Raw genomic sequence first — 27,968 nt, forward strand, 5'->3', positions numbered from 1 at the left:
ACTGAGCTGAGTCTCAAGCCCAGGGTTAGAGTCCAGACCTCTCTGTGCTTTACAATGCTTCCCTATGCTTTACCAGACCTCTCTGTGCTTTACAATGCTTCCCTATGCTTTACCAGACCTCTCTGTGCTTTACAATGCTTCCCTATGCTTTACCAGACCTCTCTGTGCTTTACAATGCTTCCCTATGCTTTACCAGACCTCTCTGTGCTTTACAATGCTTCCCTATGCTTTACCAGACATCTCTGTGCTTTACAATTTTTCCCTATGCTTTACCAAACATCCCTGTGCTTTACAATTGTTCACCAGACCTCCCTGTGCTTAATGAGTGTCAGTATTAATAAATAAGAAAAAGTCACAGTTAATCTTTTTTTTTTTTAATTAAATCACATTACTAAAATCAGAACAAACATTTCATGGAAATCAAAAAACAAAAACACACACAATAAAGCAAACTTAAGCTCACTTTTTTAAAAACTTTACAGCACTGACGATTGGATGCCATTTTTAAAAATATATATAAAACATAATAAATCTTAAATAAATTAAATAGTTATTATGTATGAAATCCATTTGTTGCTAAAAACAAATAATTCACCTTGTTTCACTCTGCAGGTGGCGCCGTTTTACCCTCTAACTTTCATCCAAAGTTGTGTCAGATTGAACATTCCCTTCACCCGAGGAGTGGAGAGGACAGACAGGGAGTTCAATACAAAGGGTTTCTTACAACACAAAACAGTCTAGTTCAGCTAGCAGATTGTTACAGGAGAATCATGATAATCAAGCCTAAACCCAGGATAGAGCGGCTCATTGAATGTGGTTTGGAATCTGTGCAGGAGGGTCATTGTGTCAGAGACGCCGTAAAAGGACAGCGTGCCGGCATTAAAGTCCAGATACACTCCTATTCTGGGGGAGCGGGGGGCAGTTATTGCAGTTTCATTGTTATTATGGGAGGCAAAGTAACTGGAACCAGAGCAGAACAAACTCCAGGACTTGTCATTGAATCCAAGGGCACAGGAACGACTCCCTCCTTTCCTGCTGATTCCTTTATATGTGACTCCTATAACAGCCCCTCCCCCACTCCACTCAATCTCCCAGTAACAGCGAGTCCCAGACAAACCCTCTTTGCAAAGCACTTGGGGATAGCGATCAAATCTCTCTGGGTGATGACGATATCGCTGGGTCTCTCCCCTCAGTGTCACCTTTCTGTTCCCTTCAGACAGACAGAGCTCTCTATACGCTGTGTTGGGGTCCAGTGTGAGCTGACAGGAATCTGATTGAAGAGAAGAGGGCGGGTAGAGGAGAGACGGTTAGAAAAGTCAAATCACTGAGAAAATCAACAGTCATTGTCTGCTGCATCCTCAAAATCACTCCCTTCTCCCTGCTTCACCAGTCCCTGCACCATCCTCTATGCTCCCTCCTCCCTCCTCTATGCTCCCTCATCCCTCCTCTCCTTCTCCATGCTCCCTCCTCCCTGATCTCTCCTCCCTGCTTCCTCTTCCCTCTATGGTCCCTCCTCTTTGCTCCCTCCTCCATGCTCCCTCTTCTCTCCTCCCTGCTCCCTCCTCCCTCCTGTATGCTTCCTCCCTGCTCCCTCATCCCTCCTATATACTCCCTCCTCTCTCCTTCCTGTTCTGTTCTCCCTCTATGCTTCCTCCTCCCTGCTCACTCATCCCTCATCCCAGTTCCATCCTCCCTCTATACTCCCTCCTGTATGCTCCCTCCTCCCAACTCTCTGCTCCCTCCTGTATGCTCCCTCCTCCCTGTTCCCTCCACCTCTATGCTCCCTCTTCCCTCCTGTATGCTCCCTACTGCTCCCACCTCCCTGCTGCATCCTCCCTGCTCCCTGCTCCCTCTCCTCTGATCCATCCTTCCTGCTCCATGTTCCCTCCTATCTCCCCCCCTCCTCCTTGCTATTTTATAGACAAGTATATTTAGACTGTAATGTTTAAGGTTGATGATCAATAGATTTTATCTATAATTCTTACTTGAGATTTTCTTTCTGACTTTGGATAAGTTCTCTATTTTTTTCTTTTATAAACTGCTGCTATTTATTAAAGGGTTCATAATGTCCTTTTTATTTTATTGTGTTACATGCTCCCATGTATTGCTACAACTGTTTACGTAAGGTGTGTGTATTGTTTTAATATATATATATATAATTTTTTTTTTTTTTTACATTTTGACCACTTTTTTAAACTTTTAAATTACATTCTATGCCTCAAGATGGCTTCACATATACCCACATGGACCTCTCAGAACTACATTTCCCATCATCCTCCTGCTCACATATGTAATTGAGATGGAATTACCAGTGATGATGGGAAATGTAGTTCTGAGAGGTCCATGTCGGTATATGTGAAGCCATCTTGAGGCAGAAAATGCAATTTAAAAGTTTTTAAAAAATGGTCAAAATGTAACAAAATAAAAAAGTAAACACCTCACGTAAACAGTTGTAGCAACACATGGGAACATGCAACACAATAAAATACAAAGGACCTTATGAACCCTTTAAACCCTCTTGCTGTTTGATTGTTTTGTTCATTATAATTCCTTGATCTTATCAAACTTCTTCAATTGGAACCAATCAAATGCAGCTCTGCATACAATTACAGTTCACTTAATGTTCCTACAGGGTATGTGTTGCCATTTTACACACTCAGACCCCTTGCTTACTAAATATCTTCAATAGAATATCATCCACTCTTCAAATATCTGTCTAATATTTTAATGAGCAATCCATCCCACAAGTGCAGTGATACTGCAATATACATTTACTACCAGCACAGGATGACTGGGAGGGATAGCTGTTCATTTTACCCCACAACTGGTTTCACGTGCATTGTACATGTATTAAAAGATGGGATGATTATCTATTCAGGGATACCAAGATATTTATGGAGAGAAAGGTCTGAGTGGAAAAACAGGCAACAAATACCCCTCCCCCAGTCATTCTGCATGTATTCATCTGAACCAATACTAGTTGGAGAGGAGTGTAGATTAATGGCTTCACAATTACTAATAAATAATAATTGCTGCCCTCAAGCTCCACCCCTCCCTGTTCTGTAGTGTTAGCTCTTCTCACAATGGAGTGACACATCTTTCAATCAAATGTTTCAGTGCAAACAGACTTACATTTTAAAAACTCAGCTCTGTTCCTTGGCTCTGGAGCCTGCAGACTGTAAACTGCAACTTCATTCACTGGGCAGAAAAAAAGAGAGATAAATAGAATTGAAACATACAACAGTCATTGTCTGTGCTGTCCTCAAATCACTCCCTCCTCCCTGCTCCATCCTCCCTCCCTCCTCCCCCCTGCCTACTCCCTCCTCCCTGCTCCCCCCTGCCTGCTCCCTCTTCCATCCTCCCTCTCCCTTCTCCCCCCTCCATCCTCCCTGCTCCCTCCTCCCTCTTCCATTCTCCCTGCTCCTTCCTCCATCCTCCCTCCTCCATCCTCCCTACTCCCTCCTACCTCCTACATCCTCCCTGCTCCCTCCTCCCTCCTGTCCCTCCTTCATCCTCCCTCCTCCCCCCTAGCTTCTAGCACCACCTCAGTGAGTCGGCCCTTGTATAGAAACAGTGTGCTCTCAATCTGTTTTTACTGTGGTTTTTTGCTGTCTGCTTTCAACTCACCCGCTGCGGCTTCAGCCCTTGTGTCTCCCTGGTCTATGCTACGCGCTGACCAGGTGTGTGACCATGCGTTTACGGTAGACATTGTTGCACAGCAGCCTCCCCCCCTGGTGCTTCGGTACCCCGGTGCACGCATAGCCCTTGGTACTTCAGTATCTAGGTATGCACGGTGCTCATTGCACACGCCACACGGTGCACATAGTGCCACGGTACTCGGTGCGTACGGTACTCAGTACACACGGTGCATACATCGCTACAGCGCTAGTGCAGGGACGCACGGTGCAACACTGTGCACATGGTGCTCAAGGTACTCAGTGTGCATGGTGTCTGGTGCGCGTGGTGCACACGGTGCCCAGTGATACAGCGCACGGTGCACATGGTGCTCAAGGTACTCAGTGTGCATGGTGCCTGGCGCGTGTGGTGCACACGGTGCCCAGTGATACAGCGCACAGTGCACATAGTGCTCAAGGTACTCTGTGCATGGTACACACGGTGCATACGGCGCTACAGCGCTAGTGCAGGGACGCACGGTGCCACACTGTGCACATGGTGCTCAAGGTACTCAGTGTGCATGGTGTCTGGCACGCGTGGTGCACACGGTGCCCAGTGATACAGCGCTAGTGCAGGGAAGCACGGTGCCGCACGGTGCACATGGTGCTCAAGGTACTCAGTGTGCATGGTGTCTGGCACGCGTGGTGCACACGGTGCCCAGTGATACAGCGCTAGTGCAGGGACGCACGGTGCCACACTGTGCACATGGTGCTCAAGGTACTCAGTGTGCATGGTGTCTGGTGCGCGTAGTGCACACGGTGCCCAGTGATACAGCGCACGGTGCACATGGTGCTCAAGCTACTCAGTGTGCATGGTGTCTGGTGCGCGTGGTGCACACGGTGCCCAGTGATACAGCGCTAGTGCACGTCCGCACGGTGCACATAGTGCTCAAGGTACTCGGTGTGCATGGTACATGGTGTCTGGTGCGCGTGGTGCACACGGTGCCCAGTGATACAGCGCTAGTGCACGGCTGCACGGTGCACATAGTGCTCAAGGTACTCGGTGTGCATGGTACATGGTGTCTGGTGCGCGTGGTGCACACGGTGCCCAGTGATACAGCGCTAGTGCACGTCCGCACGGTGCACATAGTGCTCAAGGTACTCAAGGTACTCAGTGTGCATGGTACATGGTGTCTGGTGCACGTGGTGCACACTGTGCCCAGTGATACAGCGCTAGTGCAGGGACGCATGGTGCACATGGTGCTGAAGTTACTCGGTGTGCATGGTGTCTGGTGCGTGTGGTGCACACGGTGCCCAGTGATACAGCGCTAATGCAGGGACGCATGGTGCACATGGTGCTCAAGGTACTCAGTGTGCATGGTGTCTGGTGCGCGTGGTGCACACGTTGCCCATTGATACAGTGCTAGTGCACGGCCGCACGGTGCACATAGTGCTAAAGGTACTCAGTGTGCATGGTACATGGTGTCTGGTGCGCGTGGTGCACATGGAGCCCAATGATACAGTGCACGGTGCACATGGTGCTCAAGGTACTCAGTGTGCATGGTGTCTGGTGCGCGTGGTGCACACGGTGCCCAGTGATACAGCGCACGGTGCACATGGTGCTCAAGGTACTCAGTGTGCATGGTACATGGTGTCTGGTGCGCGTGGTGCACACGGTGCCCAGTGATACAGCGCTACTGAAGGGACGCACGGTGCACATGGTGCTCAAGGTACTCAGTGTGCATGGTGTCTGGTGCGCATGGTGCACACGGTGCACAGTGATACAGCGCACGGTGCACATGGTGCTCAAGGTACTCAGTGTGCATGGTGTCTGGTGCGCGTGGTGCACACGGTGCCCAGTGATACAGCGCTAGTGCACGGGCGCACGGTGCACATAGTGCTCAAGGTACTCTGTGTGCATGGTAGATGGTGTCTGGTGCGCGTGGTGCACACGGTGCCCAGTGATACAGCGCTAGTGCACGGCTGCACGGTGCACATAGTGCTCAAGGTACTCAGTGTGTATGGTACACACGGTGCATACAGCGCTACAGCGCTAGTGCAGGGACGCACGGTGCCACACGGTGCACATGGTGCTCAAGGTACTCAGTGTGCATGGTGTCTGGTGCGCGTGGTGCACACGGTGCCCAGTGATACAGCGCTAGTGCAGGGAAGCACGGTGCCGCACGGTGCACATGGTGCTCAAGGTACTCAGTGTGCATGGTGTCTGGCACGCGTGGTGCACACGGTGCCCAGTGATACAGCGCTAGTGCAGGGACGCACGGTGCCACACTGTGCACATGGTGCTCAAGGTACTCAGTGTGCATGGTGTCTGGTGCGCGTGGTGCACACGGTGCCCAGTGATACAGCGCACGGTGCACATGGTGCTCAAGGTACTCAGTGTGCATGGTGTCTGGTGCACGTGGTGCACACGGTGCCCAGTGATACAGCGCTAGTGCACGGGCGCACGGTGCACATAGTGCTCAAGGTACTCTGTGTGCATGGTAGATGGTGTCTGGTGCGCGTGGGGCACACGGTGCCCAGTGATACAGCGCTAGTGCACGGCCGCACGGTGCACATAGTGCTCAAGGTACTCAAGGTACTCAGTGTGCATGGTACATGGTGTCTGGTGCACGTGGTGCACACTGTGCCCAGTGATACAGCGCTAGTGCAGGGACGCATGGTGCACATAGTGCTCAAGGTACTCGGTGTGCATGGTGTCTGGTGCATGTGGTGCACATGGTGCCCAGTGATTCAGCGCTAGTGCAGGGACGCATGGTGCACATGGTGCTCAAGGTACTCAGTGTGCATGGTGTCTGGTGCGCGTGGTGCACACGGTGCCCAGTGATACAGTGCTAGTGCACGGCCGCACGGTGCACATAGTGCTCAAGGTACTCAGTGTGCATGGTACATGGTGTCTGGTGCGCGTGGTGCACACGGTGCCCAGTGATACAGCGCACGGTGCACATGGTGCCCAAGGTACTCAGTGTGCATGGTGTCTGGTGCGCGTGGTGCACACGGTGCCCAATGATACAGTGCACGGTGCACATGGTGCTCAAGGTACACAGTGTGCATGGTGTCTGGTGCGCGTGGTGCACACGGTGCCCAGTGATACAGCGCACGGTGCACATGGTGCTCAAGGTACTCAGTGTGCATGGTGTCTGGTGCGTGTGGTGCACACGGTGCCCAGTGATACAGCGCTAGTGCACTGGCGCACGGTGCACATAGTGCTCAAGGTACTCTGTGTGCATGGTAGATGGTGTCTGGTGCGCGTGGTGCACACGGTGCCCAGTGATACAGCGCTAGTGCAGGGACGCATGGTGCACATGGTGCTCAAGGTACTCGGTGTGCATGGTGTCTGGTGCGTGTGGTGCACACGGTGCCCAGTGATTCAGCGCTAGTGCAGGGACGCATGGTGCTCAAGGTACTCAGTGTGCATGGTGTCTGGTGCGCGTGGTGCACACGGTGCCCAGTGATACAGTGCTAGTGCACGGCCGCATGGTGCACATAGTGCTCAAGGTACTGAGTGTGCATGGTACATGGTGTCTGGTGCGCGTGGTGCACACGGTGCCCAATGATAAAGCGCACGGTGCACATGGTGCTCAAGGTACTCAGTGTGCATGGTGTCTGGTGCGCGTGGTGCACACGGTGCCCAGTGATACAGCGCACGGTGCACATGGTGCTCAAGGTACTCAGTGTGCATGGTACATGGTGTCTGGTGCGCGTGGTGCACACGGTGCCCAGTGATACAGCGCTAGTGCAGGGACGCACGGTGCGACACTGTGCACATGGTGCTCAAGGTACTCAGTGTGCATGGTGTCTGGTGCGTGTGGTGCACACGGTGCCCAGTGATACAGCGCACGGTGCACATGGTGCTCAAGGTACTCAGTGTGCATGGTGCCTGGCGCGCGTGGTGCACACGGTGCCCAGTGATACAGCGCTAGTGCAGGGACGCACGGTGCCGCACGGTGCACATGGTGCTCAAGGTACTCAGTGTGCATGGTGTCTTGTGCGCGTGGTGCACACGGTGCCCAGTGATACAGCGCTAGTGCAGGGAAGCACGGTGCCACACGGTGCACATGGTGCTCAAGGTACTCAGTGTGCATGGTGTCTGGCACGCGTGGTGCACACGGTGCCCAGTGATACAGCGCTAGTGCAGGGAAGCACGGTGCACATGGTGCTCAAGGTACTCTGTGTGCATGGTGCGCGTGGTGCACACGGTGCCCAATGATACAGCGCACGGTGCACATGGTGCTCAAGGTACTCAGTGTGCATGGTGCCTGGCGCGCGTGGTGCACACGGTGCCCAGTGATACAGCGCTAGTGCAGGGACGCACGGTGCAGCACGGTGCACATGGTGCTCAAGGTACTCAGTGTGCATGGTGTCTGGCACGCGTGGTGCACACGGTGCCCAGTGATACAGCGCTAGTGCAGGGATGCACGGTGCCGCACGGTGCACATGGTGCTCATGGTACTCAGTGTGCATGGTGTCTGGCACGCGTGGTGCACACGGTGCCCAGTGATACAGCGCTAGTGCAGGGACGCACGGTGCCACACTGTGCACATGGTGCTCAAGGTACTCAGTGTACATGGTGTCTGGTGCGCGTGGTGCACACGGTGCCCAGTGATACAGCGCACGGTGCACATGGTGCTCAAGGTACTCAGTGTGCATGGTGTCTGGTGCGCGTGGTGCACACGGTGCCCAGTGATACAGCGCTAGTGCACGGGCGCACGGTGCACATAGTGCTCAAGGTACTCTGTGTGCATGGTAGATGGTGTCTGGTGCGCGTGGTGCACATGGTGCCCAGTGATACAGCGCACGGTGCACATGGTGCTCAAGGTACTCAGTGTGCATGGTGTCTGGTGCGCGTGGTGCACACGGTGCCCAGTGATACAGCGCTAGTGCACGGGCGCACGGTGCACATAGTGCTCAAGGTGCTCTGTGTGCATGGTAGATGGTGTCTGGTGCGCGTGGTGCACACGGTGCCCAGTGATACAGCGCTAGTGCACGGCTGCACGGTGCACATACTGCTCAAGGTACTCAGTGTGCATGGTACACACGGTGCATACAGCGCTACAGCGCTAGTGCAGGGACGCACGGTGCCACACTGTGCACATGGTGCTCAAGGTACTCAGTGTGCATGTTGTCTGGCACGCGTGTTGCACACGGTGCCCAGTGATACAGCGCTAGTGCACGGCTGCACGGTGCACATAGTGCTCAAGGTTCTCAGTGTGCATGGTACATGGTGTCTGGTGCGCGTGGTGCACACGGTGCCCAATGATACAGCGCTAGTGCACGGCCGCACGGTGCACATAGTGCTCAAGGTACTCAAGGTACTCAGTGTGCATGGTACATGGTGTCTGGTGCACGTGGTGCACACTGTGCCCAGTGATACAGCGCTAGTGCAGGGACGCATGGTGCACATGGTGCTCAAGGTACTCGGTGTGCATGGTGTCTGGTGCATGTGGTGCACACGGTGCCCAGTGATACAGCGCTAGTGCAGGGACGCATGGTGCACATGGTGCTCAAGGTACTCAGTGTGCATGGTGTCTGGTGCGCGTGGTGCACACGTTGCCCAGTGATACAGTGCTAGTGCACGGCCGCACGGTGCACATAGTGCTCATGGTACTCAGTGTGCATGGTACATGGTGTCTGGTGCGCGTGGTGCACACAGTGCCCAGTGATACAGCGCACGGTGCACATGGTGCCCAAGGGACTCAGTGTGCATGGTGTCTGGTGCGCGTGGTGCACACGGTGCCCAGTGATACAGTGCACGGTGCACATGGTGCCCAAGGGACTCAGTGTGCATGGTGTTTGGTGCGCGTGGTGCACACGGTGCCCAGTGATACAGTGCACGGTGCACATGGTGCCCAAGGGACTCAGTGTGCATGGTGTCTGGTGCGCGTGGTGCACACGGTGCCCAGATATACAGCGCTAGTGCAGGGACGCACAGTGCACATGGTGCTCAAGGTACTCTGTGCATGGATCATGGTGTCTGGTGCGCGTTGTGCTCACGGTGCCCAGTGATACAGCGCTAGTGCACGGCCGCACGGTGCACATGGTGCTCAAGGTACTCAGTGTGCATGGTGCCCGGCGCGTGTGGTGCACACGGTGCCTAGTGATACAGCGCTAGTGCCCGGCCGCACGGTGCACATAGTGCTCAAGGTACTCTGTGTGCATGGTACATGGTGTCTGGTGCGCGTGGTGCACACGGTGCCCAGTGATACAGCGCTAGTGCAGGGACGCACGGTGCACATGGTGCTCAGGGTACTCAGTGTGCATGGTGCCTGGTGCGTGAGGTGCACACGGTGCACAGTGATACAGCGCTAGTGCAGGGACGCACGGTGCACATGGTGCTCAGGGTACTCAGTGTGCATGGTGCCTGGTGCGTGTGGTGCACACGGTGCACAGTGATACAGCGCTAGTGCACGGACGCACGGTGACGCACGGTAAGCAGGGTAGTGCAACTAGAATGCAAGAGCAGCTCCTGAACTCCTAGTCAAAGCACCTTTTGATAATAATAATAATAATAATAATAGAACTATGCAGAACTATTGCAAAAAAAGAAAAAAAGGAAAAATTATGGAATTGTGTTTTTATATTACTTTAGTCCACTATTTACAAATATACAGCATCTACAACATCGTTGAGCGAAAATTATATTTGATATTCTGGTTTATTAAATCACACTTCGTAAGAAATGCTTGTATTGGAGATCGTATCGGTCCGTGTTCTTGGATCAAAACGAATAAATAAAATTTAAAAAAAAAGAATTTCACAAATTAGTGCACTGGTACTATTAGTGCCCTGGTACTATCAGTGCACTGGTTTGGCTGGCGGAGATATTTTTATATACACACACACACACACACACACACACACACACACTAATGTCAGGGTTTATGTAGTTGCATTTTTCTGCTGATATATTTGTATTTTGTTTTGAGGGATGGAGTAGCTGCAGTGGGATTTGTTTTATTTCTGATGCATAATAAAATTACATAAATTTTTTGTAGAAAAAAAAAGTAGCATGCAAAATAATCCTCTGAACTTGACTTTTTTTGTTGTTGCTTTTTTTTTTTGACAAATTAAAAAAAAACTGTTGATTTGTTTTATAATAAATTACATTTTTTTTGTAAAAAAAAAAGAAAAGCTAGCCAAAGAGAAATGGATAATTTAAAAACGATCAAAATATTGATGTTGTCATGAAATATTATTATTATTAGTAGTATTAATAATAATAATAATAATAATAATAATAATAATAATAATAATAATAATAATAATAATAATGTTCTTCTGGTTAGGTAACAGTATTAACTGCTTCAAAATAAGCAGCATGCAAAATAATCCTCTGAACTTTTTTGTTGTTGCTTTTTTTTGACAAATTAAAAAAAAACTGTTGAAGAGGCTAATAGTATTATTAAGGAGTTAATGATAAAATAAAAATAATAAATTATAAAACTAAAATAAGGTTTCACCTCAACCACCGTATCGTTTCCTTGTGTTGAAGGGTGAAGAGGTAACGGATTTGCGACAATAACTAAATAAATTAATAATACATCAAATCACGAGGTTGACTGTAGGTTTTCTCAGGTAATTTGGACCTTTGGTACACTTTTCTGTATATACAACTCCAAAATTATTCCACACAATTGAACTCACAAAACAGCTAGTTCCCTTTTTCAAATCACTCCTCTCACAGCACACAAGTATGAGCACCGCAGAAGAGACAGAGCAGCAGCGCAACGCCAACTGAACACCCACAAAACAACCTGATTTCTCCTTATCCAATGGCCAAATAAACATACAAAAAACGTATCATACAAGTGTCATAGCTGGTCTTCTGCGTAGTGTAGTTTTGAAAGCAATCCATGATTTTTAAAAGGAGAATAACAGCGGTAAAGACAGTGTGCGCATTTGGGCCGATTCAATCAGACTGCTCATTTTAAAAGCAACACCTGGGCCGATTAGATTGTCCCGTGCCAGTTATAGAGTTAAGCATATGACTGCAACAGTAGCCTATTCAAGCGCGTGTGTGGAGGTGTATTTTTCTAAATGTGTGTTCGGGCAGTTGAGAGGGGCCCACAAACCTTACATTTTCAGGGGGCCATGGGTGCGACCGCACCCCCTGCCTACCACCCCACCCCTGACCCCCACCCCACCCACCTCCTCTGGCTCCGCTACTGCTTTTACCGTTAACTAATCCTTGGCAAAAATGTATAAAGAATGGCTGAAGAGCGGCCCTACGTGAATATTTTAACATACACTGATACACAGTAACAACGAAAGAGGCGTAACCACAAAGCGTTGTCTCTTTACCACTGGTTCGTTGTCAGGAGCAAGGGAGGAGAAAAGCCTTTTTGAGAGTTTGACGATAATTCCGTCTGCAGTGAATTCACGCCTTGACGTTTAACTTGCAAGTATTTCTGGGAAAGTCGGTAGTGTTTCCTGCCCACCTCACGTAATAACTCAGAAAACCATGGAAACGCCTCCTTTATCACCAACTCGAGTTCTGGGACAATTCAGGCCAATTCAAGCGCACTCGAGTCGACTCGAGTTGGCTCTCCATGGAAGCGATGTAAAGTCACTGAATCCTGGAGGCGAGGAAGGAAGACTCTGCCATGAATCGTGAGGTCTCTGACCAGTGGGGGGCGCTGTTTCAGCTATACCATGGTTGGCCATTGTTGGCCTTGTTTTACAGGTAACCCTTAAATAAATCGACTTCTAAAGACTTGGAACAATTTCATTTTGACTAGTTAAGCAGCTAATTTGTTCAATTAAGTAATTTAGAAATAATTTGAATGAAAACCTGAACATCCTGCAGCTCTCCTGGACACGTGCTGACCACTCCTGATTTAACTGAACACATGAAGCTGCTAAATTGATCAAAAACTTGCATTCTTCAGAAATGGCTGATTTAAGGGTTACCTATAAAACCTGCTGGACTGTGGCTCTCCAGGACCAGGGTTGGCCACCTCTGAGCTAGACTGTCAAGGGCACTGAAACATTGAGCAGGCAGTGTTATGCAAATGCAGATATGAAGTCAGTACCTCAGATGGTCTCTCAGGTTTGAGTCTTTGACCCTGTGATGGAGGCAGCTTTGTCACATGACAGCCACAAAGGGTTCATATTTCTTGTGCGATACCCGTGATCAAACTTGAACTAGAGGATCACAGAATACAGCTGTGTACTGAATATGAAGATCATTTGTTACGTGTCATCTGGAAACCACAAAGTCACATGGACCATACATGGCAGCCACATGAGGTCACAGATAAGGGTACTGTTAAGATCTGGCCTAAGGAGTTTCCAAAATATTTAAAATATGAAGCTGGTTCTGTATCTGAAACAGATTATGAGCTGTAAGTGTGTGGAATTGAATATGAAAGGACAAGCTTCAGATATGTGGATGTGATGCTGCAAGTCCCATCCCATAAACAATACAGCCTTGCTTGAGCCTACATGGACATTAAAACGTGACTTGTTTTAAAACAATGACCGCATACCTATTGTGGCTGTAAACTGTTGAAAATGACTTCCCTTTTGTGTGTAACAGTTTGTTAAGGGTGATTGCACCAGCTCAGTGCAGGGCCAGTGCTGCAGTGAGACCCATTATTGCAGAGGGGCTTAATGTGCCCTCTGTGCATGTCCCCCATCTGGTTATGGCTCCTCCCCTTGGAGTATACTAAAACAATCTCTATGAACTAACATCGGACACACTCCCTTCTGTTTTAGCCCTGGTTATGTACACATGCACCAGCTAAACACGCCCTTGCTCTACACTCCAATGCTAAACATGCCCTCGCTCCGCTAAACATGCCCTCACTCTGCGCTCTCCCGCTAAACATGCCCTCGCTCTGCACTCCCCTGCTAAACATGCCCTCGCTCTGCACTCCCCTGCTAAACATGCCCTCGCTCTGCACTCCCCTGCAAAACATGCCCTCGCTCTGCACTCCCCTGCTTAACATGCCCTCACTCTGCACTCCCCTGCTAAACATGCCCTCACTCTGCGCTCCCCTGCTAAACATGCCCTCGCTCTGCACTCCCCTGCTAAACATGCCCTCGCTCTGCACTCCCCTGCTAAACATGCCCTCACTCTGCACTCCCCTGCTAAACATGCCCTCGCTCTGCACTCCCCTGCTAAACATGCCCTCGCTCTGCACTCCCCTGCTAAACATGCCCTCGCTCTGCACTCCCCTGCTAAACATGCCCTCGCTCTGCACTCCCCTGCTAAACATGCCCTCACTCTGCACTCCCCTGCTAAACATGCCCTCGCTCTGCACTCCCCTGCTAAACATGCCCTCGCTCTGCACTCCCCTGCTAAACATGCCCTCGCTCTGCAGTCCCCTGCTAAACATGCCCTCGCTCTGCACTCCCCTGCTAAACATGCCCTCGCTCTGAGCTCCACTGCTAAACATGCCCTCGCTCTGAGCTCCCCTGCTAAACATGCCCTCGCTCTGCACTCCCCTGCTAAACATGCCCTCGCTCTGCACTCCCCTGCTAAACATGCCCTCGCTCTGAGCTCCACTGCTAAACATGCCCTCGCTCTGAGCTCCACTGCTAAACATGCCCTCGCTCTGCGCTCCGGCTTTACTCATAAGCTATATGTTAAGTAATACTTTCTTTTTCATAATAAACCCTTTCTCTCATTTACAGGTATATTTGCTTAAAGTTGATCACCCCGGCTATTACTCTCGAAATAATGTGCACCTTATTCCAAAAATAACTCAGTTTTTTACATAAACAAGTAACCTCTTTTTCCCTTTATTTTTCTCTCCTCCACTCCAATCCCAGGTCAAAACCCGACGCCGCCCACAACAGCCAGAACAGGTAAGTAAATGAATGACATTTTTTTCCAAACAACTGCACCAGACAAGAGTTTAACATGCACGTTAATGCTACAATAATGTTTATTTGCAAGCTGTCCGTGAGGGCTATTAATGGGAATGGAAAAATGAAAGTCTGTGGTTATTTTAATAACGTTGTGATGAGGTTCGGGAGCAGCTTCCTCACCCTCCTCCTAGTATGTCTTGTAAAGAAATATCTGAGTTTGTCTTGGTGCAGTAAAAATGAGACTTAGAGTGGGTGGCGCTGTTTCAGCTATACGGGGGGTGGCCAACCCTCTTCCCTGGACAGCCACAGTCCAGCAGGTTTTATACTGTTTGAAATGTCTAACCAGTCGCATAAAAAGTTATGTACATTTAAAAATTCCTCTTTCTAAATTATGATAATGAACTAATCAGGCAAGAGACAAGGGGGGGGGGCAAGAATCAAGATAATAATAATTTATTTCTTAGCAGACGCCCTTATCCAGGGCGACTTACAAGATATCACATTATTTTTACATACATTACCCATTTATACAGTTGGGTTTTTACTGGAGCAATCTAGGTAAAGTACCTTGCTCAAGGGTACAGCAGCAATGTCCCCACCGGGGATTGAACCCATGACCCTCTGGTCAAGAGTCCAGAGCCCTAACCACTACTCCACACTGCTGCCAAGATTGCGTGCCAATCCACACACAAAACAGCAATCAGAGCCACCGCGAGAAATTAAAATAAATCTTTGTCTAAAGAGTATAAATCCCACTGTCAATTACAACTGCACTCTCTAGGATGAATAAATAAATAAATAAATAAAAGAAAGTCGAAGATCGTGCCTGCAACCGTCAAAGAGCGATATTGAAAAAGGTTTACATGTTAAAATAAACAATTGTTATTTTGGCAATAGTTGGAACTACATCCAAGAATAATGATCAAAACAATAACATCAACAGTGTATCGGTTTCCACTGATATAATTGCTGATGTCACCATAACCAGACTACTTACAGTTTATTAAAAATATTCCCACTAAGAAATAACTAATAAAACAGTTGATGAATAATCAATACAGTTAATATCTCCCTACAGTTTTCTGGAGGTCCCTTTATTGCCATAAGTAATAAATACCCCATTAGTACCCACAGTTTGACAAGGTGTATATATGTGTGTTCAATACAGCCTGTGCAATAAAAGGAATTGGAATTGATTTAAAGGGTTATTCAGAAGTGATTCGAGTCGGGGTCTGCAGTAGGGGGCTACAGTAAACCTGATTGAAAAAGGTTTACAAGAGACACTTTCTGTTCAACTGCTTTTATTTAAAACCAATTTTATTGACTAACAAACAGAAGTGACTTAAATGTAAGTGATTTGTTGCCACTGTGAGAAGCTCATTTTAACAATCGTGAAGCCCATGACCAGAGGGAGGCGCTGTTTCAGCTATACCGGGGGGTGGCCAGCCCTTGTCCCTGGAGAGCCACAATCCAGGAGGTTTTACAGCTAACCCCTAAAATCATCCATTTCTGTAGACTTGGAACAATTTCATTTTAACTAGTTAAGCAGCTCATTTGTTCAATGAAGTAATATGAAAGGACAAGCTTCAGATATGTGGATGTGATGCTGCAAGTCCCATCCCATAAACAATACAGCCTTGCTTGCGCCTACGTTAACATTAAAACAAGGTTTTTGAATTAAAAACAACGACCGCATACCTATTGTGTCTGTAAATTGTGACTTTAAACCAATGAACACCCCTGATATAAACAAAAGAGAAATGTAAAGAAAAATATAACAAATCTACTTACCTGGTTCTTGTTTCTCTGTCTCTCCTTTGTTCTCTTCTGCACTCGCTTCACATCCAGACACTACAGAAAAAAGGAAAATATTTAAATAACTTACAACTAATGATTCATGTTTAAATAGATTAAACTCTACGTTGAGTAGAATGTATATCTAAACGAGGTGTGTAACATTTCATCATGTAGCGATAAATCAGGACACTGATAATAGAGGTCTGTATCGTGTGCATCGTGATTCAAGACCAAAGCACAGCTCAGCTCACTGTAGTTCACAGAGTGGTTCTTGAATGAAGAGTGTGTTTTATAGTTGGTATGGATACATACTCTCCCTGTCTCATTTCACTTGTCTTCTAATTAAACAGTCACTTGTTAAATGATCATTTGATCCTATTGTGCTTCATACAAGTAGCCCATCAGGACCATTGCATGCATTGTGATTCATATCATATCCTGACCTGCATATCGTGATGCGTATCGTATCGTGACATTAGAGTTACACCCCTAATGAAAATAAATATGAAAGAGAAAAGGTAACTGCATGTTTGAACTCTTCACAACAATGTACAGAGTTCAGCATCAAATAACTTTACTTGGCAATCTGAGGAGATGTTCTGGACTCAGCTGTTAAATACCGTACAGGTTGAAACAGGCTTTCTTTTCCACACAGGATGCTGTATATGCCAGTTATAGAAACAGAATACTGCATGAACTTTCACACAGTGCTGTGGCTATTTCACTGATGAGGATATCAATAAGCATGTCATCTGTATCCTCATTCAAGGAATGAGGATACCCTGTTCTGTATTCTGCATTCTACTCTGCATTCTACTCTTCACTCACTGTCAGGACGGTTATCATCATTACTGTTTCTTCTTCGAGGCTCTGGCTGATTCTTCATTTCCTCTTCTTCCTCTTCACACTTTTCCTTTGCTAAGATAAAATACAAGGTTTCTTTCTCACATTTCTTTTAAACAAATAAATAAAATAAAGTTTGCAAAAACAATCTAACATATTGGTTGATATTTCAGTTTGTTTTACTCACCATTGTGACTGTGATGGTCACATGTTCTCAACCAAGGTGGGGTCAGTTCCTTTTTAAAATCAATTACCAGTTCACATTCCCATTCCCTTTTAATCAATTCACATTCCTTTCACACATTACAGTGCCTATAGAAAGTCTACACCCTCTTTCAAAATGTTCACCTTCTGTTGCCTTATAACCTGGCATTAAAATATATATTTTTTCCATTTATCTACACATCCTACCCCACAACTTCCAAGTGGAAAAAAATATTCTAGAAATGTACAGAAAATTAAAAAATCAAAACTGAAATAGCTTGGTTGAATAAGTGTCCACCCCCCTTGTAACAGCAATCCTAAATTAGCTCAGGTGTAACCAATCGCCTTCAAAATCACACACCAAGGGGCCTCCACCTGTGTTAAATTGTAGTGATTCACATGATTTCAGGATAAATTCAGCAGTTCCTGTAGGTTTCCTCTGCTGGGTAGTGCATTTCAAAGCAAAGACTCAACAATGAGCACCAAGGCACTTTCAAAAGAACTCTGGGACAAAGTTGTTGAAAGGCACAGATCGGGATGGGTATAAAAAAAAATCAAAGGTCTTGAATATCCCTTGGAGCACGGTCAAGACGATTATTAAGAAGTGGAAGGTGTCTGGCACCACCAAGACCCTGCCTAGATCAGGCCGTCCCTCCAAACTGGATGACCGAGCAAGAAGGAGACTGATCAGAGGTTACCAGGAGGCCAATGGCAACTTTGCAAGAGCTACAGGCTTTTATGGCCAAGACTGGTCAAAGTGTGCATATGACAACAATATCCCAAGCACTCCACAAATCTGGCCTGTATGGTAGGGTGGCAAGAAGGAAGCCATTACTCAAGAAAGCCCACCTTGAATCCCATTTGAAGTATGCAAAAAAACAGTCAGGAGATTCTGTAGCCATGTGGCAAAAAGTTTTGTGGTCTGACGAAACTAAATGGAACTTTTTGGTCTAAATGCAAAGCGTTATGTTTGGTGCAAACCCAACACAGCGCATCACCCAAAGAACACCATCCCTACTGTGAAGCATGGTGGTGGCAGCATCATGTTATGGGGATGTTTTTCATCGGCAGGGACTGGGGCAATTGTCAGGATAGAAGGGAAAATGAATGGAACAAAGTACAGAGAAGTCCATGAGGCAAACCTGCTGTCCTCTGTAAGAAAGCTGAAACTGGGACGGTTCACCTTTCAGCATGACAATGACCCAAAGCACACAGCCAAAGCTACACTGGAGTAGCTAAGGAACAAAAAGGTAAATGTCCTTGAGTGGCCCAGTCAGAGTCCTGACCTAAATCCAATCGAAAATTTTTTGCATAACTTGAAGATTGCTGTCCCTCAACGCTCCCCAAGGAACTTGACAGAGCTTGAACAGTTTTGTAAAGAAGAATGGTCAAATATTCTCAAATCTAGGTGTGCAAAAGTTGGTAGAGACCTATCCCAACAGACTCACAGCTGTAACTGCTGCCAAAGGTGCTTCCACCAAGTTATAACTCAGGGGGGGACTTATCAAATTCTGATCTTTCAGTTTTGTATTTAATATATAATTTCTCAATAAGAACTTTTTTCCCTTAACAGTGTGGAGTATTGTGTGTAGATAAGTGGAAAAACATCCTCATTTAAACGCATGAAACTCTAAGGCACTGACAGTTCAAGGGGGTGTAGACTTTCTATAGGCACTAATATACACTACCGGTCAAAAGTTTTAGAACACCCCCATTTTTCCAGTTTTTATTGAAATTTAAGCAGTTCAAGTCCAGTGAATAACCTGAAATGGTACAAAGGTAAGCGGTAAACTGCCAGAGGTTAAAAAAAAAAAGTTTAGGTTACCAAAAACTGAAAAATAATGTACATTTCAGAGTTATACAAAAAGGCCTTTTTCAGGGAACAAGTAATGGGTTAACAACTTACAGCTGTTCTGCAGCAATGGAAGTAAATTAAGCCTTGAAAGTTGATGCTAACAATTCCTACATGTGTCCCAACTTTTGTTGATTACTTACAAACCCTCTGTCTGTATAAAAGCAGTGTTGGAACAGACTGTGTTACTACACCCTCTTAAGCATTATTTGGAAAGTATTGTACTGCAGGAAGTAGTATATTGCTCTCATAATGGCGAGAAAAAGGCAATTAACAAAGGAAGACAGACAGACCATTATAACCCTTAAAAGTGTAGGTCTTTCCTTTAGAGAAATTGCAAAGAAAGCCAAGGTGTCAGTGAGTACAGTTTCCTACACCATCAAAAGGCACTTGGAAACTGGAGGAAACTCTGACAGGAGGAGGTCTGACAGACCCAAAGCCACAACAGAATCAGAAGACAAGTTTCTGAGAGTCAACAGCTTGCGTGATAGGTGGCTCACAGGACAACAGCTTCAAGCACAGCTTAACACTGGTCAAGTAAGCAAGTCTCAGTTTCAACTATGAAGAGAAGACTTCGAGCTGCAGGTTTGACAGGTCGAGTGGCAGTAAGAAAGCCATTGCTAAGATGGCAAAATAAGAAAAAAAAGAGGCTTGCCTGGGCCATGAAGCACCGCCAGTGGACTACTGAAGACTGGAAGAAGGTCTTATGGATCGATGAATCAAAATTTGAAATCTTCGGTTCATCACGCAGGGTTTTTGTACGCCGTCGAGTAGGCGAAAGGATGGTTCCACGGTGTGTGACACCAACTGTCAAACATGGAGGAGGAAGCGTGATGGTCTGGGGCTCTTTTGCTGGATCCAGAGTCGGCGACTTGCACAGAGTGAGTGGCACCCTGAACCAAAACTGCTACCACAGCATTTTGCAGCGCCATGCAATACCCTAGTATACGCCTAGTTGGTCAGGGGTTCATCCTACAGCAAGATAATGACCCAAAAGAACTTTTTTCCCTTAACAGTGTGGAGTATTGTGTGTAGATAAGTGGAAAAACATCCTCATTTAAATGCATGAAACTCTAAGGCACTGACAGTTCAAGGGGGTGTAGACTTTCTATAGGCACTAATATATATATATATATATATATATATATATATATATATATATATATATATATATATATACACACACAACTTTTCAAACACATGTAAAGCTTATACAATTGCATGTGTTGTATACAAGCTGTAAGTGTGTTTGACAATGTGTATTTATGTTTGTTCAATACAGCCTGTGTTGTAAAAGGTACTGGAAACGTTATTCAGAAGTGATTCCAGTAGGGGTCTACAGTACTTACTAAAGAAGGTTTAGAGTCACTTTGTGTTTAATATACAGGCAATGCACAACCAGGGTTGAGGCAATTCCTTTTTAAAAGCAATTCCTTCAAAGGAATTTGAATTGATATTTTAGAGACATTATAATAATTGTTGTGATTGTTCAACGTCTTTCATCTAAAGTCGATTTAATTGACTAACAAACAGGAGTGAATTCAATGTAATTTGTTGCCATTTTAACAGAATGTTGCCAATTACAATTGTGATCAATGATGTGTTGAAATTGATTACAAGGGAATGGGAATTGATTTTAAAAAGGAATTGAGATTGAAAAGAAGGAATTGACCCGAACCCTGTTCACAAATGACCAGTTTCACACGAGGCTGAAGATAGCTTTTTATTTGCCTGTTTCTTATTCAGACTTTGCTCCAAACTGAATGATTGGCTTTGTATGTAAGAGGTTAAATCATTTTGGGCTGCTAATTTCTCTGGATATTTATAGAGGGGTAGCTCCTAAACAATATTCATTTCTTTTTTGCTCAGCCCAACACTGATTTCATGGTCAAAATAGCTAACAAACATGGCACACATGCCAATGTAGGTATTATCATTGAATAAGTAACAAGTGTATTTAAGGGGTTAAATCACGTTGTTATGCTAATTTCTCTGGATATTTATACATGAGCAGTAAGTTATCAGTTTCGTCCACAAAATTATTTAACATAGCTATCATTTTATGGGACGAAATGCTCTTCTGTGGGACAAAATGCTAATTATGTGCACAAAATACCTATTCTGTGGGACAAAAACCACTTTTGTGGGTCACATGACTGTTTGTGACATCATCATGGCGCACTGTCACATGTTAAGTGTCGTCCAATGTGCAGACTGCTTTGCGGCGTGCATGCTTTTCTGTGGAAGTATGGGTATCACGTCTGATTAACGTTAGCTTTTTCTGTGTTTTTATCTTTTTCTCCTCCCCTTTACAAATTCAGTTGACAATTATTGAGTCATTAGTGTCTCAAAGACAATGCAAACATGTGTCATTTCTGTGCTCTGTGTTGTTTCACATCGTGGTTTTTCTAAATATAACTTTGCTATATTTTGCATGACACAGTTTTTCTGTTTATATCCCTTGTATAAAAAGAAGCTTCTTCTGAATAGCGGAGTTATCTAGTTGACATGACATAAATATAAACGCTGATAAACTTTGATTAGCGTTCCTCCAGTTCACATCAGTCTAGAGACAAACTCATCTGAATCACGTTTAAAATGGAAAATGAAGGATCACACCTAATTTAACCCGTCACAATTCACACAATTCACCTGCTCCCTGCTGCATCCTCCCTCCTCCCTTTTCCCTGGTCCCTCCTCCCTACTCCCTCTATGCTCCCTCCTTCCTCCTTTATGCTCCCTCCTCCCTTCTTCCTAATTAAACCCTCTTGCTGTTTGATTGTTTTGTTCATTATAATTCCTCGATCTTATCAAACTTCTTCAATTGGAACCAATCAAATGCAGCTCTGCATACAATTACAGTTCACTTAATGTTCCTACAGGGTATGTGTTGCCATTTTACCCACTCAGACCCCTTGCTTACTAAATATCTTCATTAGAATATCATCCAATCTGTCTAATATTTTAATGAGCAATCCATCCCACAAGTGCAGTGATACTGCAATATACATTTACTACCAGCACAGAATAGCTGTTCATTTTACCCCACAACTGGTTTCACATGCATTGTACATGTATTAAAAGATGGGATGATTATCTATTCAGGGATACCAAGATATTTAGGGAGAGAAAGGTCTGAGTGGAAAAACAGGCAACAAATGCCCCTCCCCCAGTCATTCTGCATGTATTCATCTGAACCAATACTAGTTGGAGAGGAGTGTAGATTAATGGCTTCACAATTACTAATAAATAATAATAATTGCTGCCCTCAAGCTCCACCCCTCCCTGTTCTGTAGTGTTAGCTCTTCTCACAATGGAGTGACACATCTTTCAATCAAATGTTTCAGTGAAAACAGACTTACATTTTAAAAACTCAGCTCTGTTCCTTGGTTGTGGAGCCTGCAGACTGTAAACTGCAACTTCATTCACTGGGCAGAAAAAAGAGAGAGAAATAGAATTGAAACATGTGGATTAATACACAACACACACAAGACTCCAAACAGCAATCTGAAAAGAAACAAGGCTTATTCACGGCATTTCAGGATGTAAAAATCCGTACTTCAAGATGTTCATGATTACAATGAATATGTATTCCTTCTGTATCGGTGCAGCAGCCAAAGTCAATGTGAACACGTCTAACACTGCACTGGAGTCTTGTGTTCCTTCCTCTCCATCACATATCTTTACCCATCAGTACGGTGTCCATATTAGGACACCCTTGTGCATCAAACATACAGCAGTCATTGTCTGCTCCATCCTCACATCACTCCCTCCTCCCTGCTCCCTCCTCCCTGTTTCATCAATCCCTGCTCTGTATTCCCTGCTCCCTCCTTCCATGTTTTCTCCCCCCTGTTGCCTCCTCTCTCTTCCATGCTCCCTCCTCCCTGCTCCTTCCTGCATGCACCCTTCTCCCTCCAGTCTGCTTCATCACTCCCTGCTCCGTCCTCCCTGCTCCCTTCTCCCTCCTCCATGCTCCCTGCTCCCTCCTCCATGTTGCCGCCTCCCACTTACATGCTCCCTCTTCCTTACTCACTCTCATGCTCCCTCCTCCCTGCTGTCTCTTCCAGTCTTCATGCTCCCTTCTCTCTGCTCCATCTTCCCTGTCTCCTCCCTGCTCCAACCTTCATGCTCCCTCCTGCCTCTTCCATGCACTCCTCCATGCTCCCTGCTCACTTCTCCCTACTCACTCCATGCTCCCTGCTCTGCCCTCCCTGCTCCCTTCTCCATACTCCCTGCTCCCTCCTCCATGCTCCCTGCTGCAATATTCATATAGCCAACAATCTGCAAGCGGTCTTTATTAATGTCTTGCAAGTCCTGCCCCTCCTCAAGCCATGGTCTATTTGATAAATCTCTACAAAAGGAATCTATTTCACACCAACCTGTTGTGGTTATTTTGACTAATTCCCCCTTGCAGAAGTCCTCAATATGGTCTTTAAGTTCAGATACAGCTTTCCTCACAGCCCCAAAAGAGATGTCTGTATTGACAGTAATGCTGGGTAAGTCTCCAGCTTCAGGAGGGGCACAGAGAGACTGGAAACTCTACAACAGGAAAGTGGAGAAAAGGAGTTTTCAGTGAAACAGAATGGGGTCCAAAACATTCCTGGGGAAAAGCAAGGATTCATTCAATTGGAGAGGTCTGTCTGAAACCGTCCCAGTTATGGACTTGAGATTTTCTAACAAGCAGCGATGTTACCTGTAGAAAATGGATGTGATCCTCTGTCTCTGAAAGCTGTTTCAGCTCAGCGTTTCTCCTCCTTAGCTCAGCAATCTCCTGCTCCAGTTTCTTCATGCATCCTTCAGCCTGATTCACTGCAGCCTTCTCGTTAGCTCCAATCAGCTCAATAACCTCAGTGTGGATCTTCTCAATGGATCGGATCAGCTCAGTAAAGATCTTCTCACTTTCCTTTATTTCTATGTATGCAGATCTCTGAGTGAAAGAACACAGTAGAGGAGACATGGTTAGAATTGATATCAACAACACATCAGGTATAGACAGTAAACTTCTGTAGATGTGTTCCAGTCCATCTGTTAATAATAATAATAATAATAATAATAATAATAATAATAATAATCCCCCTCTTGTCAATACCCACTTTCAGTGACTCCACAGCCTGTTTCAGCTCCTCCACGTCTTTCAGTCTCTCCTGGATTCTCTGTTGTATTTCTGTCTGTGTCTCTCCCAGCTGCTTCTGTGTAGAAACACAGTGACACAGTGACATTTCTGATGTGGCATTGAGTGATATCCTGTCACACCCAACACAGGCCTGTTTAAGTATGCTATTGAAACTGACGGAATCATTTTACTTCAAATATAATTTCTATTTTCTTGTCCCCTTACCTCTTTACAATGTGTGCAATAATTCTGAGTCAAATATATTTTGACTTCAGTTCTAGTTGCAGGCCATAGACATCTGTAGCACAGGCTAGATCAGACAACATGTGTGTATAGTAGTAAGATACAACACCATCTAGTGCACAGCTGCCAGCAATACAAAAGGACACTTGATCCACAGTAGCTGTCCACTAGATGGTACTGTTTCATACTAGTAACAGTGAATGATGGCTGATCTAGCATGTGTTACATGTTTGTTTTTGTCAAGCACCTAAGAAACTGAAGCAGCTTTCTCTATAATGGATATTTAGGGCTTCTGATTTCCATTTTTAATCGATAAACACAGATAAAACAGCCCTGATACAAAACAATGAAATCAGTTTATACCCAATAAACACCAGACAAACACTGGACATGGTTACTCAATTCACATTGACTTCACCCCTTTCCATGTGAAAAAATACAATAAAATAACCTAAAACCAAAAAAAAAAATCCCTTTCCCAGCGCAGTCGGGCAATGAACCTCCTTCCTGACTTGAATCTATCATTGATTCATTCTGAATACTTTAAACTGAGTGGCAGCACATTCCTGCATTTCTATTGGAGGATTGCACACGCTTTTGAGATTTAAAATGAGATTACAATTAGAAACGGAGGGTTGTTCTTGCTCGTGGGATTTAAAGCTATATTACAGTTCAATAGGAAGGATTCACACACTCGTGGAATTTAAAACAGAATTGAAAATTGTGGTGAAAACACACCCTCTCACTGTGGGCAGACTGGCAACAACGGCCTGGCACGGGCACAGCAGCTCTGCTAGTGCAGATAGATGTGTATTTGTCACTTTTAAAGGCACGGGCACAGCAGCTCTGCCAGTGCAGATAGATGCGTATGTGTCACTTTTAAAGGCACGGGCACAGCAGCGCTGCCAGTGCAGATAGATGCGTATGTGTCACTTTTAAAGGCACGGGTACAGCAGCTCTGCCAGTGCAGATAGATGCGTATGTGTCACTTTTAAAGGCACGGGCACAGCAGCGCTGCCAGTGCAGATAGATGCGTATGTGTCACTTTTAAAGGCACGGGCACAGCAGCTCTGCCAGTGCAGATAGATGCATATGTGTCACTTCTAAAGTAATATATAAATACTGGCACCAAGCCATTGTTCCGATTGCTTAGTTTATTCACCATGCAGGTACATCGACATTATATTACATTGTTTCAACGCGCACCAAAAAAATATGAAGTGCCACTGCTATATTACTGTCATTTTACACAGCTTGTGAAATTGTATAAGATAGCCATTGCCTACTATATAGGGAAATAATATTGTAATGGGAAATGCAATGCAAACTAATACTATAACATACCACAAGAGATTTGTTAAGACTCGTTATTGATAATGAATATAGTATTAATGAGTAAGTGAATACAATAATACAAACGTTCCTGTGGTGTGGTATAGTTCATATTTAAGTAAACAAATGTACAAAACGCAGATGGCAAACCTGACGAGTAACTGCATTAGTTTTGAATGTGGCGCGCTTGTCAAATCCCTTCAGTGCGCATACCCAGTGATGATCTGGGTTTTTTTGTTTTTTCTTGACGTCACACTCGTAACACCGGGCTTTTAGTGAGAGCCCTTTGGTGGCATTCGCATTACCAGTATAATTGCGAGATTAAATAAATGACGCATACTAACCAATGAAGACACACAATATAACATTCAATTGTGGTTCTTAGAAGCTGGGCGTTTCAAAATAAAAATACCGGACCCGTACCAGTACCGGACAGGGGACAGACCATCTGAAAACCGGACTGTTCGGTATAAAACCGGACGAATGGCCACCCCATGCTGGGGACAGTTAAACATGCTGTGATTGAAACGGGATATGATAGATTTTCCCAGAATAGCTTTTCAAACACCATAGTAATGAAAACATTTTTTAGGTTTTTTTTTGTTTTGTTTTGTTTTTAACTTACAGTGAATATGTAATAGTATACTATAATAATTAATAAAATACAAGCAGAGGTAGCCAGTTTGATCTAATTTCAGTAAACCACACTAGTTCACAGTTCTGTTTGTGGCGTTTCTCAGCTCAGTGTTTACTGAAAGAGGGATGAATTTTACTCGCACCAGTTCAAACAGAACAACTCAACAAAGCCTCTGATAGGCTAGAGCGAATGTCAGTTTTTATATTATTTATATTATATTATTTTTTATTATGTTTTTTTTTTTTTAACCGACAGCCCCACTTTAACGATACACCAGAACGGATTATTATTATTAGTTTATTTGGTATCTGACCATGTGGTGCTCAACTCTGTTGAAATTATCTATTATTATTTGTTTATTTAGCAGACACCTTTATCCAAGGCGACTTACTGAGACTAGGGTGTGTGAACTATGCATCAGCTGCAGAGTCACTTACAACTACGTCTCACCAGAAAGACGGAGCACAAGGAGGTGAAGTGACTTGCTCTGGGTCACACAATGAGTCAGTGGCTGAGGTGGGATTTGAACCAGGGACCTCCTGGTTACAAGCCCTATTCTTTAACCACTGGACCACACAGCCTCCAATACCGATATTTAAGGTTTTCTAGTTTTATTTCTGAGTGCTATATATATGCGCAAAGCAACGTGTAAAAGCACCGAAATAAATAATGATTCGTATGATTTTAACCGAGGCCCGTGCCTCATAGCTGGCTACGGCCTTGAGTTTAGGTAGAGCAATTAAAATACTACAGCTCTACAATTAAAATCTGATCAGAAACTGTATAACCTAGTAAACAGGCATTTTAAATATCCCTGGGAATTCTTATCTTCTAGGTTAGCTACAAGGAAATGGTTCAAACCCTTACCTGTTTGCCAGTCCTTTCTTTCTCAGCTGAGACTGTATCATGGCTCTTGTGTTCATCTTGTGTACACAATAAGCAAATACACGTCTGATCGGTTCTACAGAAGACCTCCAAAACCTTCTGGTGTTCAGCACAAAGCTTCTGCTCCAGATCTCCAATTGCATTGATCAGCTTGTGCCTCTTGAAAGCAGCCCTCTCATAGTGTGGCTTGATGTGTGTTTCACAGTAAGAGGCCTGGCACGTCAAACAGGATTTCACAGCTTTGAACTTTCTCCCAGTACAGACATCACACGACACATCTCCAGGTCCAGCATAACTTTGAGCAGGAGGAGGATTGAGTCCTGTCTTCTTTAATTTCTCCACAACTTCAGCCAGCACGGTGTTCCTGCCCAGAACAGGCCTTGGGGTAAAGATCTTTCTGCACTGGGGGCAGCTGTAGACACCTGTATGATCAGTCTGATCCCAGCAGTTCTTAATACACCCCATACAGTAATTGTGTCCACATGCTGTAGTGACTGGGTCCTTCAATAGCTCCAGACACACTGGACAGCTGAACTGATCCTCTGACCACAAGTTTGAAGCCATTCTTGCTGCAGCGAGACAGAGAGACTGACGTTTTCACAACAGAAACTTCAC

The 27,968-nt window shown here is 45.5% G+C and overlaps 1 protein-coding gene across 2 annotated transcripts; it reads right to left on the reverse strand.

Moving 5' to 3' along the window:
- Nucleotides 1-364: 364 nt before the first annotated feature.
- Nucleotides 365-27,968, reverse strand: LOC117965767 (tripartite motif-containing protein 16-like). Of its 2 annotated transcripts, none has more exons than XM_059016296.1 (9): nucleotides 27,336-27,968; nucleotides 24,237-24,332; nucleotides 23,837-24,070; nucleotides 23,523-23,682; nucleotides 22,506-22,571; nucleotides 17,097-17,162; nucleotides 16,239-16,298; nucleotides 3,133-3,198; nucleotides 365-1,270 (listed from the first exon to the last, which is right to left on the reverse strand). In XM_059016296.1, exons 1-9 carry the CDS (start codon nucleotides 27,915-27,917, stop codon nucleotides 747-749), a joined length of 1,854 nt encoding a protein of 617 aa, XP_058872279.1. In that variant the 5' UTR covers nucleotides 27,918-27,968; the 3' UTR covers nucleotides 365-746. The 2 variants fall into 2 exon arrangements, with proteins under 2 accessions (XP_058872279.1, XP_058872278.1); XM_059016295.1 differs by having other exon boundaries at nucleotides 17,073-17,162.

Source organism: Acipenser ruthenus, chromosome 52 (genome assembly GCF_902713425.1).
Source record: "Acipenser ruthenus chromosome 52, fAciRut3.2 maternal haplotype, whole genome shotgun sequence".
Taxonomy (NCBI): Eukaryota; Metazoa; Chordata; class Actinopteri; order Acipenseriformes; family Acipenseridae; genus Acipenser; species Acipenser ruthenus.

Bases quoted from the DNA above. Each gene is read 5' to 3' on its own strand.
- LOC117965767 (XM_059016295.1), bottom strand. From the start codon at position 27,917: ATGGCTTCAAACTTGTGGTCAGAGGATCAGTTCAGCTGTCCAGTGTGT. The intron at 24,333-27,335 runs GTAAGGGTTTGA...GTTTCTACACAG, and splicing joins AAGAAAGGACTGGCAAACAG to AAGCAGCTGGGAGAGACACA. The intron at 24,071-24,236 runs GTGGGTATTGAC...TCTTTCACTCAG, and splicing joins AGGCTGTGGAGTCACTGAAA to AGATCTGCATACATAGAAAT.